We start from the raw sequence: 21,494 nt of genomic DNA on the forward strand, positions 1-21,494 counted from the left end.
TATCGATATAATTGAAATCAGAGGATTTGGACTATTTTAAATAAAAAAATGGCTCAAAACGATGATTTGATTATTAAAATAGTTGTCAATTAAGTTGATAATTAATTACTTGTTAATTAATTTTGCTCTAACAGCTCTAACTGATATTGAATTACCACCCAGCCCTACAAGATAATAATTGCATTTCTTTAAGAATGATATTAAATATTTCTTAAAACATTCCTGTTTAAAAAAAAAAAAAAAAAAAAAAAAGCAAATATGCCTTTATTGCTTACATTCGTAGTCTCTGGTAATACAAACTTGCCCGTTCAGACAGCTTGCTTTGTCTTCAATGGTAACATCAGGTTCAAAGAGTTCATAGCCTATTACAACAGACTAAAAGTCAAGGAAAAGGTCACAAGACCATGAGCGCAGTCTTGCACCTGTTCACAGGGGGCCTATTTTAAATAGCCAGGCAGATGACTCCCAGATGTTCAAAGTTGTGACAGCCAATACCATGTGCAAGCAGTGAGTAGTTCAGCAGTGGAGTAAGACTACTGTATTCCTTTCTTCACTACTGTTTAGAACTGTACGACTCCTACTTCACCATACACGGACAGATGCAATAGAGAGAAGTAAAACTATTTTGATTCACAGCATTGTAAAGAAACAATTTACACACAGATTGGCCTAGATGGAGAATTTAAAATATTTTCGGGGTTCACTTTCCAGTCACCAGACATCCCCTCAAGTGGTTTGTGCTGTTTTCTTTTACTGGAGGGATAAATGTCAGCACTGAAATGTAGTTACTGCTGTACAGCTGAGGTTGCACTTTGAGGATAGCTGTTCCCTTGTTGCCACTTACAATAGCAAGTGGAATATGAAAAACATATCTTCGAATGGAAGCATCTGGAAAAAGAACAAGACCCACTCATTTTGGTTTTACCAGCAGTTAATTTTTCTTTAGTATTTGCAAGTAGGTCTCCCATTTTACAATGTTCTCACCTGAATTCCATTATTTGAAGTAGTTCCTCTTTTGGTATGTAAAATGTGTGTTGTTGTCGGTAAATAGACCCTTGTTAGTATAGCCAACTTCCCTTTGAAAAAACGTTTTCTGTGTGACCAGGTATTTTATTATGATTATTCCTTGATCTGTACATCTATCCCAGATTATGAAATTTCCGGAATATAAATTGTTGGTGCAATCAAAATAACCGACATTGTAGATTATTTGCATAAATATTTTTGAAGTGTGCATAATGTATCAGGTAGTTCTGTGTTTCCCTAAATCTCCAGAGTAGCAATATAAAGAATATGTAGTGATAGATTTGTGCCCCTAAAAGATCAAACACTCACTGGCTTTCATGAAGATGTCATGAGTCACTCTAGGGAAAAGTTGGACCACAGTGAGAAGATGACAACATTCAGCTGGCACAAGTCCAGGCAGACGGCAGGGGCACTGTGGCGCAAGCAGCTGGCTGACCTCTGACCTGTCCATTCTGCAAAAGGACAAAAACACAAGTCAGACTATCAGCACTTTTGCAACACCAAAAATGCAGTCCAGTCTGAGCTGGCCAGGACAAATCACTAGAATAAATGCCTGTTTACTCTGAGTTAATGCTGCATGAAACCAGGTATTTGTGTTGGATGTAGAACGGTTGAGCAGCAAATTGTACAGGAGGAAGAAAAGGAAAAGTTATGAAGGCAGCACAATATCAGCAGGAATGTCACTATAAACTCCACAGTAACTACAACTATATTTAGCTTTGTGGCTGTTTTTCTGTGTAAGCGTTTGCGAGATGGATTTCCAAATTGTAATGTATGAAATTTAACCTGCAATGTTATGCTATTGGAGTTTGGTTGTGACACACTAACTAAAAATACTTAAATGAGAGCTGTTTGGTCAAAAGAAAGCCCAAAGAAATGATAAATAAACAAATACTGTGATCAAATTTCACCATGTTGGCACCAGCAGTGATGTTTAGGGGACACTGTGCCCAGTACCAAGTTTTAAGCTGGCATGTCTTTGAGCTTTCAATCAGCTTTAAATAAGAAGCATGACAGAGGCCACTCTGTTCTGTCCAATATCCTCCTATTTCAGTCATGTTTTTGCTCAACTTTTCAACATTATTTTGCACTAGTCACCATTAATGCATTGATTTTGGCTCCATCCAACTTGTGGGTGTTGATTTTCTGGAATTTTTCATCCAGGCGCTCAGTTTACTTTTGACTATAGCAGAGCAGACTTTACACAGCTGACTGACGGTTGACTTGACATCTTGTCTGAAGCTATGCATCACTTCACTGCACTGATGTGTTTGGAGGTAGAATGTGATTTATCTTAGTGGCAAACCTGCTCTACCCAAAAGTCCCGCTTGTTTAATTAAAGTAATTACACAGGGAACACTATAGGATAGCATAGTAAGGCTTCTATCCTTGGTCACATAGTGACCATGTAGACATGAGGATGAGTCTGGAACTGACCATTTTGTTTTTGTGAAAGCTGCACTCTATCCAACAATGGCGAGAAGAATCTTTCTCTCCCACTGACAATGTTTTTTTTTTTATGATAACCAGCTAATTAGCCTTAGCATTGTTTAGCCTAGCTAGTTTACTAAACTCAACTTTATTTATAGAGCACTTAAAAAAACAGTCGCATACGCCTAATAACAAAGACGGTGTCAAGTATCTTTCTGACTCAAAATCCTATGTGTCTTAAGATGAGTTAAGGGACAGTGATGGGGCTTTCCTCACATTTAGAAGGGTATCATTCCAAAGAGAGGGACTGACAGGAGAAAAAACGAATTCCTCTCTTAGCCTCTGCTTAGTCCTCGTGACCTCCAGTAGCGTCTGGTCCCAACTCCCAAGGTGCCTGGTTAACAGAATTTATCACATTTGGAGATGGGGTTTTCCCTTTTGAGGATGAACATACTATCCTTGAGGAGGAGATTAGAATAATTGTGATGTAGCACAGTTTAGGGGAATTTTGACATCTTGGAGATCTGAAATCCAGAGGACACATTCCCTGCTTTGGAATGCAGATTTGTCCTTTGTCATCAGAGAGCGATGGCAAATCCTTGAATGCCTCTCCTTTTACCCCTCAAATTAATGGATACAAATTAGTCTCATTAATTAAATTAAGACTTGCTAATGGTGGTATGAGTTTATGTAACTAATCTATACCTAAAGTAACTTTTCGTGTGGAGTCAACAGAACATTTTTTAATCTAGCAGCCAATTTTTCACATCTCGTTGTGCACATCCTTGCAATACATTACTTGCACTAAAAAGACTCAGAAAACTAACAGATGCTATCGGAAACCAATGTGAAGGCAGATCAATAAGCAAGAAAAATAGCACAGGGCTGTAAGATAATGAGTCTGATTGTTTTGATGACTGTTTGTCTTGCTGACGGGTGTGATGAAATTTCTGCAGACAGTAAGTTGATTTTGCAGACAGTAAGTTGATTTTGCAGACAAGGTGATGATGTGTTTGATTGATGATTTTACGATGACCTGTGTACACATAGCAATGACAACATCTTTTTGGGTAACTTCAAGCAACCCAGATCATACATTGCCAGTGCCAAGAGAGTTTCACATGTGGACTTGGTCACCTCCATCATCACACTAAGACGACATCCTGCAGCTGACCCTCATTGCATGAAGCCTGCCTGCATCAATACTTTGTACAATCAAGAGTTTAACTCTCTTGTCTAAATGGACTTCAGGGTATCCTCTTCCTTTTAGGTTGCTCCTAATGAAATGTTGGCGCATGTGTGCTTTTGAGCACGTGTCAGTGTTGAGATGCCATGCAAGGTCAAAGAATTTCCTTTGGGTGTTATGGAGGCCGCCCACCAACCACAGGCTGCTTAGTAAGGGAATGTGAGGCGAGGAAATGGAATTGTGGGTATAGGTGTAAGGCAGGCCATAGGCTGCAAAGGGTCATTTCCTGTTTATATGACACATGCATACACATATCACACGCTGTATGTAAAGACCTCTGCGTCTTTCCCAGAGAATATTTGTATTGTCCATGCATCTATATTATAAGTTCCTAAAAAATGGGCTAGCGTGGAGCAGGAATTTATGAGCAACAAAAAACTATTCAAGAGTAATGAAAAAAACGAATGTGGTCACACGTGCGAGTAGAGGAAAAATGTACTTGTTTAAAATTTTAGGGGCAGTCTGTCTGTACTCCTACCCCAGATGGAATTAGAATCCTAAAAAATTATTGCGGCAATGTAATCAAAGGAAGTAGAGTGAAATAAGTTGTTAGATCTGTTTTTTTGTTGGTCGGTGTTGTAATGGGGAAATAAAATAATCCTAACATCAGTCCAAGAAGGGATCTGGAGGTGAAAATATTTCGGTCAGCTATTGTATGCATGCCTACTGGAACAATGCAAATAGTACATTTAGTAAACTTAATGTGTCGCTTATGGTCTGTATCTGTTGTAAATTCAGAGGTAGCGTTTACATATATTTATGCAATTGAAGTGAATTTAACTGTATATTAATGTTAATATGGTTGCTGTAAAGGGATACAATACTAAAGATGGGGAATAATTATTGAAAGATGTATGTTGAGAGTGTGAGCTGGAAATGGGGGAGGGACAGAGAAGAAGCAGGGACAATGTCAACAGCTCAGCTCTCAGCTCTGTCAGCTGAAAGCCACATCTAAGCTCAGAAGTTTGGTGAGGTGAAGCAGACCTAATACAGCAATTTTGGCTCATTCGTAGAACTAGAACATAGAAATGCCTTGGAAATTTAATGGAAAGCTACAAAAGCCAAAATGAGCCTTCATTCCATCTTTCAGCATTTGGAGCGGGTGAGTGAGATACTTGATCTTGATATTGATACATGTAAACTCAGCCGGTCATTGTGACTAATCGCTATGCTGTAGTGCTGTTTACTCTATAGGGGATTGCAGACTCTAAGGGTTACAGATGTTTCCTAGTTTCTCTTTGTGCTGCATCTCATTAATCATTCCAGCTAGAAAAACTATTGATTAGCCATTATACGAATCCCATTCAAATATATCCACTTTTTTTCTGTTGCTCTGTTTCGAAGTAAGTGTAGCCTGGAGGTCATTAACGGTAGCAATTGCAGGGTAGTGGAACACGGATGGTCTTAATGTTGCACTTGCTCTCCAGAGGTGTTGACATATGTCTGCATTTACCTTCGTGTGTGGTTGTGTGTGAAACCACAAACCTTTTATGGCTAACAGACTTCCACTTTTAGCCAAGGTTATATGTTTTGGTAAGTGCTGCACAAAAACAATTTCACTTTCACTTTCACATCTTGTTATACAACAGAAGTGAAGGTCATTTAAAAGTGCAATTAGGTGAATGTTGCATTAAAATCGTACTGGTGGAATGTAGTCTAATCTGTTGGTTAACCTCCTCGATACAATTAGTTTTGTAACCTCAAGCTATGGGGTATATGCCATGGAGGAGGCGGGACTTCGGACTTCCGGGTTTCACACATCAGCTTTGTTTCTGGTTCCGATTTGCGACATGTGGGCCGCGTCCCAGTACTTGCGTTACCGCCTTTGTGCCCCACATTAGCGCGTTCCTGTCGACGGGTGCGAGTGTATAGTGTGTCGGTCTCAGTTGTCCGAAGCATTTCAGAAAGCTGTGATGGCCGGGAGCATGCGGTTGGGGGGCGCAGGGGTGGGTGTGCAAGTGTTGGAACGCGGCCAGCAGTGTCCGGAAACGGCGCTGTGAAGTGTGAAACCCGGAAGTCGGAAGTCCATGGCATCTACCCCATTGCAATCATTTTTGTAAAAATGGTCATGATCCCTTATTTGTGGGTAATTGATTGGCAATTTGTTTTGTCTTGAAGCAATTGAGGCAAACTGGAATGCACAATTAGCTGCAACCAGTGCAGTGGCTGATAACTGTTTCATCTAGTTACAATAACAAAATAAGGAGACCAATCTATATCCACAAAGTCCACAAGTCTCTGGCTCACCTATTCTGCTCAATACAAAACTGCCTCAGAGAAAGATTCCCCCATTCCAAAAAAAAAAAGAAGTCAAATTTACACATAGACAAGGAAATTGAGTCAAATTTCCATCACTCGTGGGCTAAGTTTCAGAGGCTACTATCGTTAGTTTTCAGTTATGCCACATCTGCTGTAGCTCTGTGGGGAAGGGCATGTACCGATACAACGTATCGGTATTGGGCCAGGTAAAATAATACACTCTAGAATTAACACAAGCACAACAGTCTTATTGAGGTTGTGTCCTTGTATGTTTGCTTTATGAACAAGACAATATAAACATTAAGTGTTTAGTCTCCATTCATGCTTGTGTGCTGAAGGTCAAAGACGGTGACAACTACTAAAAGATTCAACATGTTGGGAAGGCGTCAATTAATGTTGAGGACTCACACGTTGCATACATACTCTGCGGCATCCGCTACTGCCGTCAGCACTCTTGGGGCTTATTTTATTCATATTTTATTGAGCATTATTGATGTATGAAGTGCTCTCTCAGGATTAGTTGGGAGAGTGAGGCAGACTCACTTAGCTACTGTGAGACCCTTTATCGCGTCAGCCCTGCTGTTGACTGGCAGCTTAACGGCCTTTTCATCAGGATAGCTAAAAAAGAGGGACTATTTGTCTAAAAAGCTGCTTAAATGTTACTATCAGATCATTTGGGCATGATTACCATCATGCTATAGTCAACGTAAAGTGCTTACTGAATCTGCAGAACCAAACTCTGGGAGACTAGAAGAAATGATGCAGGCCCTCTCTGTCCTTTATGGGAAGTCCCTTCATTGACTGGCACTATTGTGCCAGTGACACACTTTCTAGGGCTTATGATGTGTAAGCATATCTCCTCTTTACAGTGCCTCAATTCAGTGTTATATTACTCCAGGCTATTTAAAAAACTGCTGGTCCCCTCATAGGGCTACCCCTATTTGCGTGCCTGTAACTGTCCTAGAAGAGAATTCCAGACATTACCCAGAAGCCCCTTGTCCTCTATGTAGCAGCTGTTGACCTCACACCAGCAGTATTAATAGCTTCATGAATGCAGAGTATACTATAGTCTTCATTTTATGACATGGAAAAGCTTTTCTTTCTTCTTTTTTTTTGGTAGAGGACTTGAAGATAAGCAATCTAAACTCATTTCTAAGATGGAAGCAATGGAAACAGCAAGTTTTTAGTTAATTGTGAAATAAACTTATTTTTTTTCAGTTCCCACTCAGTCATTGGTTGTCAGTTTTTGTTTGTGCCCTGTAATTGACGAGCAGCCAGTCCTCTGTATAGTCGCCTTTGGCACAGTATTGACCCTGAAGAGGGAAAAGGCGATGGATGGATGGATGGATGGATAGAGGATTTCTGCAAGCGTGTCATTTGGCAGCAAGCACACAAATGTTCTGTTTGAAGAACCCTTTAGATTGCTGGACACCCAGCATCCTTTCAAACTTTGAAATCAACTCAAATATTCCATTTACGTCAAGCAAAATTCTCGTATCACAAAATGTGTTTGTCTAGGTCCAGAATACATGACTATAGTGCTGCCCCATATGGAATATGAACCATTTGATCTGGCAACGGTTATAATTCTGGGCCTGGATCTTTAAGAAAAACGATGCCAAAGATTACATGTCATGTTAACATGTGGCAGCGTTGGAGCCTTTGGAATGCAGTTAATGTACGGTATGTCTAGTAACACTATTAATCCGGTTTGAATTATGAGTATAGATGTGAATTGTGAAGATAAAAGACTAAGCATTCCGTTAGTGAAGGTCTTTAACAGCTGTGTTTGTTGGTCTCTTCTCCTTTTGCAACATGCGGATGAACTTAACAATCATAAAACACAAGCTCAAGTCTGAAGAGAGTGGACAGAAATTACCTCATTGCCAGCCCTTTGAAATTTCTCCACTCAGAGATATTGATGACTGTCAAACATTCACACAGTCTTCCGGTGCACACGCGTGTTTTGTTCTTACAGCTTATCAGTGGCTTTTAGCTATTCAAGACTTTCCTATAATCAGTTGCTTCAAACGGCAACTGTTCAGTTTACGGTTCGTAATACTGTTTTTGGCACATCAAAGCAGAACAAACCCTTTTCCTTCTTGTGGTGTATGCGATCATGACCACTCCACACACCAGGAAATTACTTCTTTTTTCATGAATCAAACCAAATGAATCTACTATTTAAGACGTCCCTTAAGAATTAGAAACATATATTCACCCTCCTCTTTTTCCAGTGGTGTGGTATAGGCATTTTTTTTTTTATTAGAGGGGTGGGTTACTGTGCCTCTCGGCCCTGTTAAAACCAGCAGTGCTTGTTTGTTTTCATGTAGGCTGGAAGCTAACAAGACCTCGGAGGATTCTCAAAAGTTGGCTGTGAAACAGACAGTTAAATGACTTAGGACTTGATATTGAAAGTAAATCCCAGGTAGTAAGCAGACATTTTGCTCATTTTTAAAAGGAACCCCGACTGTCATGACAAGTTTGCTCTATATTATTTACTTGTTGTTACTACTATAACTATGAGATTAATTTGTCAAAAATCATTTCCAGTTTAATACATTTTGTAAAAACTTTATTTGGACTTACACCGCCATTGTTATTTACTTTGCATGTAACGTAGAATGGCGGCAGGCTCTCTACCGAGCAATGTGAAACGCCTATAAAGAAAGCAAGGTAAGCCTCGTAGCGTTCCTAAAGAAACATGCGATAGGGACCCTCCCCCAAGCCGTGCGCTCGTCATTCACTAGACACATTCAAGAGTTTTGATCGTCCCTTTAGGAACGTAACAGAGGTTTACCTTGCTTTCTTTATAGGCGGTTTTACATTGCTCGGCAGAGAGCCAGCCGCCGATCTACGTTACTACGCACTAAATGTGTTTAGACGTAAATAAAAATGGCGGCGTACGTCCAAATAAAGTTTCTACAAAATGTATTGAACTGTAAATGATTTTTGAAAAATGTATCTCATAGATATAGAACAAATTTGTCATGACAGTCGGGGTTCCTTTTAAAAGACGTCTGTTTGAAATTAGACAATATTTAAGTTGTGATCATCTTGAAAAAGCTTTATCTAAATTTAAAAAATTACCTGTGAAAAGCATCAACTACCTGTGGCTTGTTTGCTTGAATGATCTGTCTTGCAACAAATCAATAAACCTTGTACACTTGCAGTAAGTATTTGCTTCCATTGGCTGTGTGAGAATATCTGACTGTAAAAAGAAAAGGAAAAAAAAGACAAATGTCTCTGAATGTAATTGCCCTTTGGGGTGAGTCTGGCAATCCAGTATAAGCAACAGGATTAGTTTGGGAATTAATTATAATTGCCTTCACCACATAAGGAGGAGGTAGTCTTTTATTGACTTCATTCATATACAGTTTAGTCAGGACCAGAAGTATTTACTAAATTAGAACTTGGTACATACATACATGGTCGAGGCGATGTTGAAGCATGGGCTTAATAGTCAGTTTGTTGATGATGTGACTGCTAACAACATTGTAGTAACACTGATTTGCGTTTTTAGGTTAGTGCTTCTCAATTATATCCTTACGTCTCCGCCCACAACTCTCAGCCTTGACTATAAATAGTATAATTTGTCTATAAAATTGTTCTAAGTACATTTCTACATACAATTATATCCTAATTAACATTAAAGAAACAAAAGAGAAAGAAATATAGAGCAAGTACTTCAGAGTACAACGCACCAAGAATTTAGGAAATCGGGTGAAGGGTTCCAGAGAAATTTAGTTTTTTGTGTTGAGAACATTTGCCTTTTTAGGGAACATTTTTGTGATATCACCTATAGAAAATCTGATCCAAAGAGCTGCGTGGGAAGTAGAGTAGGTCGTGTACTTTAGTATGTTTTCCCCCTGAATTGATCTCTTCTGGAGAATTTTAGTAACCTGAATTCTCGCGCTATTTATGAGTTCACAAACTCCGAAGAATACATCTTGTACCGAATCTGTTGATTTCCACCAAGTGGTTCTGACCAATAACAGAGCGACATTGTGTTTGGGGGTGGGATATGTAGGTGTGACGAAAATCAGGAAGCAGCGACACCATGGGAAACAAACTAATCTAACATGGACGAATGGACTCTGCAATTAATTCTGTTCTTGCAGAATTACTCACCGTTTCCTTGTTTAATGTTAAACAGCGGCGCTTCGTGCATTTTTATCTGGTAAAGATGTTTGTGGTTTTTTTTTCCCAAGAAGAAACCGAAGACGACGTTTTCATCCGTTCAGTCCCAGATTGATATTGGAGAGGACTCTCTTGAGTGAATCACAATTATTAATCTGCCTATTGCCAGGTTAGGATTTTAGAGGCCTTTGGAATGAAGTACTCATTCTGTTTGTTTTCAGAAGTTCCACAAAAATGGTATCCACTTGGCATGTTGCTACTTTAATGTTGGTGTGCGGTGCAAAACTAGGTGTTCTAAAAAAAATTGATACAGGAATATATCATTGTGGGTCTCTGTAAAATACATGTATCGATACGGAAGCGTTATCATCGATATTGCACATCCATTCATAAAGTTTAACGGTGCATCTCTTAAAGGTGCTCCTTGCTAAGCAGTGCGCACACATTTTGACCAGGCATGGCGCTAGGGTAAGCCAGAAACTCTGCTAACATTAGAAGAAAACGTTTTTGCCATGTAGCATAATAAAAATATCATTTTGATATACATATGTTTTCATTAAAATGTATGTAATGTAAAATATTGTGATATGTATCGCCTTGGAGGCCCTGTATTGTGATACGTATCGTGACCATGTATTGCGAATTTGCGATACACATTATATCGTAAGGTTGCGGTAATACCCAGCCTCATGCAAAACTATTTTGATTGCCACAAAGTTTTGTTAAGGCAAAGGAAGAGACCACATATTATTAGTGTGCTATTGTTGGGTACAATGACTGCTTCCGTACCACCAAGTAGTAATCCTGGTACTTTAAAAAAAATTATAATTACTCCACCTGTAATTTTGGCCCTCTAAATGTTACCGTTAAACTAGAGTTACATGTGTATTGATTGAAACTTAAGAAACATTAGTGAATCCCTACTTTACCCTTATATTCTAGTGACACTGTTGGAGGACATTCCTTCCATACCAGCAGCTGAACAGGTTGTCAGCTGTTTCATCTTCATAGCTTCCCATATCTGATTACAGAATTGCAAAGAGGAAGCAATTGAAAGAGGCACAGTAATTATGGTGGTTACAAAGAATGGGGAGGGGAGGGGCTTAAGGAAAGGGTGGATTTCTGATTATTGGAAACTTCCTGGAGGATGCACGTAGGCACAAAATCGGCAAAGACGACATTTAACTGAAGTCAGCCCAAACTCTCGCGAGCCTGTATTCTGTGTTAGTTACATTGTTAGTACGTTTGTAAGTGACTTACAAGCAGTCTTTCTGTTGTTGCTGCCCGTGGTACTAATACAAGATACAACAAATTCCAGATTTAACAAAGCTGCAGGATGGAATTGCCTAAACAAAGTCCTCAGGCCCATTGTTCTGGCCCATTTGAGAAAGCCACTTGGTGTGTAGATTCTCATGAAATCATTGGCCTGCCAACATGAACTCCAGGGCCAATCATTTGCTTTCAGAACGAGCACAAGAATGCATTGCATGTAAATGTACTGTAAAATAATGTTGTTTCTTGTGCTATCAGCTGTGGTTATTTGTCCTTTAAGGCTGGAGCTCCCTGCTTACCACTGAGATCTGTACCAGAATAGTTGGGTGATGTCAGCCCTCAGGAATTTGAGTGCACTCAGTGCTGTCTCATTTCACATGTTTACATTCTTTTGTTCTTTGGTTAAGCTGGTCTTGGGCTGTTCAATCACATCATCAACATCATACATTTAAATGCATGCCGAATAGGAGGAAAATTAATAAATTAATGCATCCTTGTTCTAATTGCCATGTATGCTCCATTACTAGAACTGATTTTCACATATGACCTCTGACCATAGTAAGGTTAGACTAATGTTGTTTCCCCATTGGTCTGAATCAGTAGCCGTGGGTGGGCCATGGGTCTCCCTGAGAGAATGAGTTCTCTGTGTCTAAGGTGATTTGGCTTGGAGTCAATTGCTTTGTAAGGGGATCAGAAATTGAGACTTGGTCTCATTAGTCATTGGACAGACAAGCGGACACAAGGGAGGGAATTTTGGTGAGGGCATGTCTGGGGCACGAGCATCCAGCGGGCATTGCTCATATTGCTAAAGTAAACACAGTAGGTTGTTTTGCTTCATGACAAATTAATGAGTATGTTTTCCTCTTTTCTCCTTTCGTCTTTTCTCTATCCAAAAACAGGTTTAACAAACGAATGCCAAGTCTGCAAGTCCTTAAATATGCATTTTTGTTGATTTCTAATCTGCTGTGAATGCTACATCTATCCAATTTTTGTTAATTTTGCTCACCTAAGTCATGAAGTTTAGTTATGGTGGCCATCAAGGACAGACTGTGATTGGTTTTTTTGTGGTTTTTTTTTTTTAGGTTTTTGAGTTTGTATTTAAAAAATAATCAATCCAAAAAGTAATCATTTTACCTAAATATTCACAGCCATTGCCTTGAAGTTCAAAATTAAGCTCAGGTGCATTTCCACTCTACAGTCTACATGCGATGACGTTGCTTTTTACTCTTGTGGCATGATTACAGTAATTTGCTTGTTTATTGTAAGGGTTGCGTTGCAGAACACCCTGAAAGATGAAAATTGTGCTGTAATGAGTTGGCGACCAAATATTTATAAGCTTTATGCATGTAGTTACAGTGCAATGATTAATCAATTAATCAACAACTAATCAATTAACAAATTAATTGATGATTATTTTTGATAATCAAGTGATTGTTCAATACCTTTTTTAAATCAAATTTAAAAAATCACTAAATTTCAGCTTCTCGACAGCTAATATTCTCCAATTTCTGTTGTTCTCTATGATAGCAGACTGATTTTCTCTGTGTTGAATCAAATCAAATATTTGCTTTGACTTAAGAAAACAATGATTTTTGCCCATGTTACGGACCAAACCAATAACGGAATCTTGTATTCTGCATCCTTAATTTTCAATAATGTCCTGTTTTTGAACAAAAGTATAGAACTTAAAACACATCAAAAGGACCCCCATGAAAATGAGATGATGCATCTCAAACAAACATTATATAATTTTTCAATCAAAATACTTGTCTCCAAAAAGTGTGCATGGGTAAAAGTTTATGTACGGTACATTAGTGCACTTTTTCCCATATTTTGTTTTCTTAGATAGGTCACATACTTTGTTTAGGAAGTTGTGTATGCATATTTCAGCCCCATACAGCTTTGTGCGTATGCAGCTTTGATAAGTGAGGCCCCCGGCCTGTTGAGTGGCTGAACCCTGAGCCACTGTGTTGAGTGACGGCGTCAATTGAGGCCATCAGCAGCTCATCTAAGAATGTGTGTGCGTTTACTGTATTTTGTAACTGTTGGTTCAATAAAACGATTAAAAGTGCAACAGTGGTTCTGTTGATGACGTTACAATTGTTTCCACCATGTGGAAACTGCTGGACCGTGCACAATTTGATTGGGATTACCCAGGGGCAATTCTAGGGTCAGAGGGTTAGGGGTGCTGTGTAGATTTTAACACAATTTCATTCTTACATTTATGAAAAACAAACATAACACATTTTGGTCATGGGCTGCCACCTCCAATCTGTTTGCTTGTCAGTAGCACCTAGGCTTTAATATTAGCACGCTCGCACCCCCCCCCCCCCCCCCCCCACACACACACACACAGAGTACAGCTCTTATATTCCAATTCAAATAGAGGATAGTGGTGCTGTATCTGACTACCTAGAACGTTTCCTAGCAACAATGAGCTACATTTAAATTAAGCAACAATGATGTCTGGTAATGATAACAGAGGAAAGGTGCTGAGTGAATGGTAGAAGGTTGGAAATGTTACACATTTCCTTCTTTAAGCCAGTTATTTATTTCATACAACACAACTGTACTGTCTGTATATTACTAAAAAGGCAGCATATTCATCTGTGCAGACGGGGAGCTCAGAGCCCGGTTGGGGAGAGTTGGAACAAACTATTTTTGTGGCTGTTTTTTTTTTTTTTCTGTAATTATGTTGCCAAAATATTCAACTTCCAACAAACTAAAATTTTAGAGTATGTGGGATTAAATTTAGCACCCAGAAAAATGAGTTAGAAATGCCCTTGGGAATCGCAATAACGTAAAGATGAAACGTAAGCAAGTCGTGTCGTGCCTGAGGAGGCATCTTGCAACAAATGTAGTTGGAGGAGATATAATAAAGCATATTTGCTTCAGTTCAAGTGTACTATATGCTTACAATCAGAAGTGATGGCAAAACCAGGAGCTTGCCTTCACGTACTATATGCAGTCTGTCATTGTTTTTACTTGAAATGAAATCATCCAGGCACAGCTGTTTGATGGACTGGCCCATGCATGGATATAGAACTTTTCTATCTTGCTCTCCACCACACACACACACACATACACTCTATTTCAGACACACACCCACACTCGCTCTCTTTCTCGTCACTGCTGCTCCCTCCTCCTGCACTGACCTACTTCCAGGCACCGAGGACCACGCAGAGAGATCGTGGGTTGAATGAGAAGTGGCAGCAGTATCTCCCTTCAAAGCTCCCTCCCTCCTTCCATCACCTTCCTCACATCACTGTCTCTCACTTTCTCTCGCTATGCTTGGCTACACTCCAGACCAAGACTCACAGTTGCCGGCAGGCTCGTCAGGGCTCACGATGTGTGAGTATGCAAAATGCGCTCACATCTGAGTCTCTAGTGGGAGTGTGTGATTTTTCAACACGCGAACATGTAACTGTATGACTGTGTGCGCAGCATGAGCAAGGACTTCATCAAAATGCTTCTGTGGTTTCACGCTTGCCACAGGAGTGTGTGAATGTGAATTTGCAGAATTTTATGTCTGTTATTAGGAGCAGCAAAAACTTTGACACACACTAAGATGGTTCCAATTAGCTTTTGAAAGCCAAAGACATCCTCAGATTTCTGCATTGTTAGTATTGATTACACTGTTTGTAAATCAGGGGCCTGTAATCAACTTTAGATTTTGGATAACCACTAACATAACATCGAATAAACATGATTCCAGAGTGCGGGTCGGCCTCTCACTTATTAATGATTATTATTAATTGCCACGTGTAAAAATAATCTATTTATAACCATCATCCCTTGTTATCATAGCAACTAAAGTTTCTCAGCTAGTCCTCTTTTAGTCATACTCACCATTTTGTCCTCTGCATTTAACCCATTGCAGTAGTGAACATAAAGCACGCAAAACAACTGGGGTCAACTTTAAAGGAAAAGACCACTCTAAATTCCTTTTTCTTCATTCTATTAGGCAATGTGTATGAACATTAAAAGTGCAAATATCAATGGCATCAGATTATCTGGAAAAAAAGCTTTAAGCAAATTAAGTATCAAAATAATGACATACCAGCTGTACGTCACCATATTGGGCATTTGGTCCAGTCCGCATCATTGCTGTGACGTGTTGTGTACGTTAACACGGCACTGTTCATTTTGGAGTTGTTTCCTGGTCTATAGCACATATGTATGCATGCATATGGCATAAGTATTGCCATAATTTAGATGGTGCTCCTCACCGTCTCACTCAGGTTTAATCGTTTTCCTTCGGGTAAGAAAATAAACAAAATTTACCATTTTGGATTATATTGATGTCGGAAGCATTAATATGAATATACTTACATTGCAACGCACTGACAATGGCAGTGAATAATGACATTCACAAGTCAGGAACTTCATACTCCATGATTTACAGTAATCCTCAGATTTCAATGAATCACGCCTCTTAGGTTGTTGCATTTCATTTACGCAAGTTGGTTGTGTCAAATATATGGACAGGAGATGCGCATAATTGATACGTTTTCATGCTCAGCCATATAAGAAAAAGCCTTATGTGTGAATTATAGATAATAACAGCGTTTTTGATGCCTTGCTCAATGGTACTGTATGCTCAGGGTAAGCTGGGTCTTCATGGTGGCAGGCACCGTTCTCTGCTCATCTATCAACGTTTCATGTCTAACCAAAGAGGCCCATTTTTCCCCAAATGTTGCTATTTGCCTACACATCTGCTCAGCATTTCTAGACTGAATCACAAGGTGCCAGTCATAAATTGGGAACAGATATTTGACTTTAGTTCTGGTTTGTACCAACCTTTTCAATGTCATTGAGATCACTGTATCTTGATATGCAGTATGACAGTCGCTGTTTCTGCCAAGAATTAGTTTTACTTCCACCCACTGAGCCAACCAGCTTGTTTGAATCTTTTTAAGATAGATTGCATTGCAAGAAAAAGCCTGTGATCCCGTTGGAATTTTGGGGATTTGAATACATTGGCCATAATACATGATCTGATAGTCATCTAAGTCACAACAATAAAAACAAACACAGAGGGCTAAGGCTGTGCGACATGGACAAAATGTTGAATGACCTGATTTACTCGACTATGGTGTCTCATTCTGAACATTTGGGGCACCGTGTAAAAGGAGTACATATAGATAAGAGATGCGGCTAGAAAACAAAGAAAGTGGAGTCATGTCCATAGGCAGATGGTTACTGTATATGTCATGCTAGCTATTTGTGTGGTGCTGTAAGGAAAGTTAATAAAAATAAATATTGGACTGCTTCTTAAAAACACCACACTAACCATCCTGACCAGGCAGATGCCCCAGCCAGCAATGGTCGGTCAGCTCTTGCTTGGCTCATGTGTCAATGAAGAACGCAACTAGCAGCGAGAACTTACATATACCTCACGGTGCAGCTACACTCCCCACAGCTGGGGCAGCCCATCACTTCGGCTGCCGTTAGACCACTTTGTCTCTATGAAGTTTGTGCACCAAAAGCATATTACTAAGCGGAAGGAAAGATACCACTGGATGTGGATTCCCTCAGTAGCAGTGAGGGAAATCCAAAATAAGCATGAAATGATACACGTTTATATTGCACGGTAGACATATTTCTATCTCTCCACAATATTTTACGTTACAAGGTGGAAAAAGTATTTGAACCCCTAGGCAAATGACTTGGTCAACCTAAATTGTGATTACATTTGCGATGTTAGTTAAAGCTACCCTGGCCTATAAAAAAAACACTCACCAATTTTGAATTTTATATTCTCAAGAATCTTTGCCCACACAAGAACTCAAAGAATACCTACAATTAAAAATTGTTCATTTGCATGAATGAAAGAAGGATCTTAAAAGTATCTCCAAAGGCCTTGCATCATATGTGCATGGTAAGTCAAACTGTTAATAAATGTTTCCACTCGCCCTTGAAACCTTGAATCCAGTAAAGATGACGTCAGGAGCACAGTGCAGAATTCTCAATGAGGTGAAGAAAAATCCTTGAGTTGCGACTTGACCGTTAACATCTCTGTTGAAAAATCTATGAAATGTAAAACATTATAAACAAGAATGGGCAACCACAATCAAAACCAATTTATGCAGAAATCCAGATTATTCCAAAGGGTTTACATGCCAATTCACCCTCCTTCCAAATGTATGTCAGAAGTCCTGGTACTTGGTACTTTTGGATGATGAATCTAATGGACAAAATCATCAGTGTGCATGCTTGCGTAGATCTCCTCATATATTATAACAACATATTATATTCCTGTTTATGTATGTGTGCTGCTGTATAGATTCTGCTGTGTATATATTTGTCCCTGGCCTACTTCGCCTAGGCTGCAAGCAGGCCAGCAGCACTAGCGTTGAGTGAGGACTGACCGCTCACGGGGCTCTGTGGGAGAGTGAAAACACTCTCGCACTCACACGCACACGCACGCACACACACGCACACAAAAATATTGGTGACAATCCATGATATACCTTTACATAGGTGAATGCCATTGTATAGGTTGGCTGCGTGGGCATGGTGTTTCTTTTTACAAGCGCATACAAACTATTGGAGGTTGCTTGGAAAAAACACATGGCAGTACGTTGTAATGTTGGATTTCTTAACTTAACATAACAGTTGTTATTTGTTGGCTTACTGATTCTGTAAATCCAGGTGTGTGTTTTTTAAAGACCGACATGTATAAAACGCATCACGATGTGTGTTTTGCCTTTGCTGCAATTAGATATAGCAAGTAACAAACTAGGCCAGACCCTTAGAGTATCCAAACAGCATAATCTGATTAGTGGTAATAACTATATTATTCAATCAATGTCAGGAAATTGAAAAGCAAAGCCCCATTGTAGATTGAAAAGATAAGCAATGCAGATGATTCTTGTTGGTGTCTTAATGTTGTCTAGAAAGAAACATAAAAAAATAAAATTACAGTTGTGAATTAACAATCAATACTTGCCACAGTCTGGTTTGCTTAAATCCAACCAAAGGTAAAGGATGTTCCTAAATGGTGGCATTCATGAACTTCAGACTTTTTCAACCATCACATTCACATGAATCGCTATTGCAATGACTATGAAATGCTCACTACATTCGATGATGATCATAGAGAATAATGGAAGGCAATGTGTCTCAAAGTAAGCAACCCACAAGTGACATGTTCACCAAATGAAGGAGAAAAGCATTTTATTTACAGCAGTGCACAGCTCTGCTCTGTCGCCTACACAAGGCGCATGCAAGGAAGCAGAAAAAGCAAATGAGCAATGTTTGCAGGCCACATTTCAAATGTGTTTTTTTTCTTTCCTCTTTCTTCCCCTTTAAGCTCATGTTGAAGACCTAGTGCGTTCATAAATTTTTTACCACCCAGCTATTTTTAGTCAACGAAATGAGAACGCCTCTGCTCAGTGAATATGAGAGTGGAAAGAGAAATGGCGAGGAGTCGTCCTCAGTAAAGAAATTGAAGTACTACTATTTCTAGTACATAAACATTAAAAACTTGAGCACTTATGCATAAACATTAGAAAATGCATCAAATGTGAGAGTAATATTAACATTTTATGGTAAGAAAAACATTTCTTTTTATTGGTTCAAACAGTAATGAAAACTGTTTCCTTTACTCCCAAAATGATCCTCTTGGTCAAACATTTCTGCTAGATTTACTTTTAATACCATTACATAACAGGCTAGAGGTCCCTTCAGTCACAAAATAGTGGTAAACTGTTGCCATTTGTGAAATGCAGTGGGTGTAACGTGTGTGTGTGTGTGTGTGTGTGGGGGGGGGGGGGTTTTCTGAAAGGCTATAATACAGTGTAAACTGTGCATTATTCCTTTATTATTACCACCCATATCCTTCTTCAAGCAGAGGAAATCCTCTAGAGTTGATGTGTCCTATTCATTGCTTGACTCCGAGTGTAGTGTTGTCATTCACTACTGTACACGCACATTCTCACACACACTGTCTGCTCTTTTGAAAAGTGAAAGGGCACCGTTAGGGCAGCTCAGTGTCCGAACAACGACTCACAGACACACTGCCGAGGCGCGATTGTACCTCATAGACAAGAGCTCTCTTTGTTGAAATGTAACTGAAAGCTGCACAAATCATCCGGCCCCTGCTGTCTTTGTTGTCACTTTGTACTGATCTGCACACATCTTCTTAGATAAACTCAAGAGAATAGTTCAACTTAAATGAGCAGTTGGAAAGTTTTTCCTTTAAGCTTTGGTTTTGTCAGTGGTTAAGTTTGATGAAAAAGCCAATCAAACATTTTGTTCTTAGAATTTTTTTGAAAAATGCAAACATACAGCCATCTGTATTATTGTGGGAATGGTTCGAAAGGGTTCGATACCCACCTTCACCAAATTGCAGTTAGTTTTCTTTTTATTTATTTATCTTTCAACTATAATTAAAACTTTGTTATTTTCCACATAATTTATCTTTCATTTGACGTCATAAGCATTCAGCTATTAGCATTCAGCTTTCAGCATTCCCATGCAATTTCTGCAGAAATTGCACTTTGTCTAGTTGTGAGTGTTTTATTTACTGTATACTACTTAAAATGACAACTTACAATAAGTGGTTCTTACCTATTATTATAGTGCATATAAAGTAATAGTTATATAGGGTTATAAGGAAGGGGTAGCTAGCAAATCAGTTTTACTTCTTCCTACCCCTTTTTCAAATATGCACAATTCAACTTTATTTTTAGTTTCATTTTGTCCGCTTAGTTGTTCTTTACTTTTGGCATTCTCACGTTTGGAATAAACGTTGTCTTCCCAGATCTTGTTTGAGTGAGTAATGTGAATCAGCGCTGTAGTGCACCATTCTTGTTTGGCTGTAAAATACTCCTGCATCACCCAAACTGAAAGCTTCACATACCTGTTGTCCCCTTTTGCACACTTTTGTTTTCAACATTTAAATGGCAACTTTCACCTTGATAACATTTGAAGATGTCTTTGTATCCAGGCTCCAAAATGAACAGCCAAAATGACAAAAACATGTAGTTTTGCGATAAGTTAAGTATGTAACCTCAGAAGAACTTTGGTCATGGTTTGATGCTTGTCCTTTATGCAATTGCAAGTCTTAATTTTGTAGTACCCATTTTGAATCATCTCTCTCTATTTTTCTTTCAGATCATGCCCCCTAGATAGCAGCATTGTCCTCTTCATCCCCGGGGGGGTCCCTTCCTAGATAGTTTGTCTCCGACTCCACTACTGCCACGTGTGTTACCGCAACCACCATGCCCCCCAGGAAGAGGACAAGGGCGGGCCTGGGGTTTCTATGCTGCTTCGGCAGCAGTGAGCCCTTGGAAATCAACCTAAAGGACAGTGTGCCCTTGCAGCTACTGGAATTCAGTGCCCCCATGCCGCCCGCGGAGGAGCTGCATGCTCGCTTTTCAGAGCTGGTGGTAAGTGTAAATATTTGAGTGGATTTGACATCATGATATATGATGTGTTTATAGGGTCAATTTATCTGAGTTAACCCGACCATCTCACAATTTGGACGAAACATGGTTTATTGTTCATTATGATCTTACAACATCAAATCTAAAATGTTATGGACACCACATGTGTGGTTTAAGAGATACGGCCCACCAAATTTTTCAGAATTTAGCAAAAATTTTATGCCCCAATATCTCGTAAATTACTAGGCCACTTTTCAAGAGAAATGTTGTTGAAAAGGAAATTCAACAGGGATTCTAGATTTATTTTTTTTATGTTACTATAATGAATAGCAGCCTAATAAATAATTAAATATATTATCCATTCATCCATTTTCTAAACCACTTATAACATCCAACCCCGAGTCCATATGAAGTTTATTGGTTTACGCCGGTTTGCCTGCCTTAATGGGTGTGCTGAGAGAACAGGACACAGCTGTTAATGCGCCAATGCAAACTGGTTTGGGAGAAACCAGACTTTACGCTTTCCTTTGGAAGGTCACTATTCTACCTGCCGCCTTTTTAGCTTCTTATTTGTTGTCCCACTTCCACTATCCTTGTTTCCAAATATGTTTTCAGCCTCTTGGCTACCGGCATATTCCTGGCATACTCAAGTCTTTGTCTTGGAATGCTCAACTTCACCACCAACAGGATAGATTACTGCAGCTGTCCAGATTAATTCAGAAGAAGCT

General features: G+C 39.3%; 1 protein-coding gene across 2 annotated transcripts in view; it reads left to right on the forward strand.

Annotated features, from left to right (window-relative positions):
• The window catches only part of daam2 (dishevelled associated activator of morphogenesis 2), a 92,372-nt gene that overhangs the window by 16,873 nt on the left and 54,005 nt on the right, over positions 1 to 21,494 (forward strand). For both annotated transcript variants that reach the window (XM_086094773.1, XM_086094774.1), the window contains exon 2: positions 20,495 to 20,769. In XM_086094773.1, coding sequence (XP_085950899.1) covers positions 20,602 to 20,769 — 168 coding nt within the window. In that variant the 5' untranslated portion in view covers positions 20,495 to 20,601. The remainder of the gene's footprint in view (positions 1 to 20,494; positions 20,770 to 21,494) is intronic.

This window comes from Leptonotus elevatus, chromosome 14 (genome assembly GCF_054856555.1).
Source record: "Leptonotus elevatus isolate MCC_2025b chromosome 14, RoL_Lele_1.0, whole genome shotgun sequence".
NCBI lineage: Eukaryota > Metazoa > Chordata > Actinopteri > Syngnathiformes > Syngnathidae > Leptonotus > Leptonotus elevatus.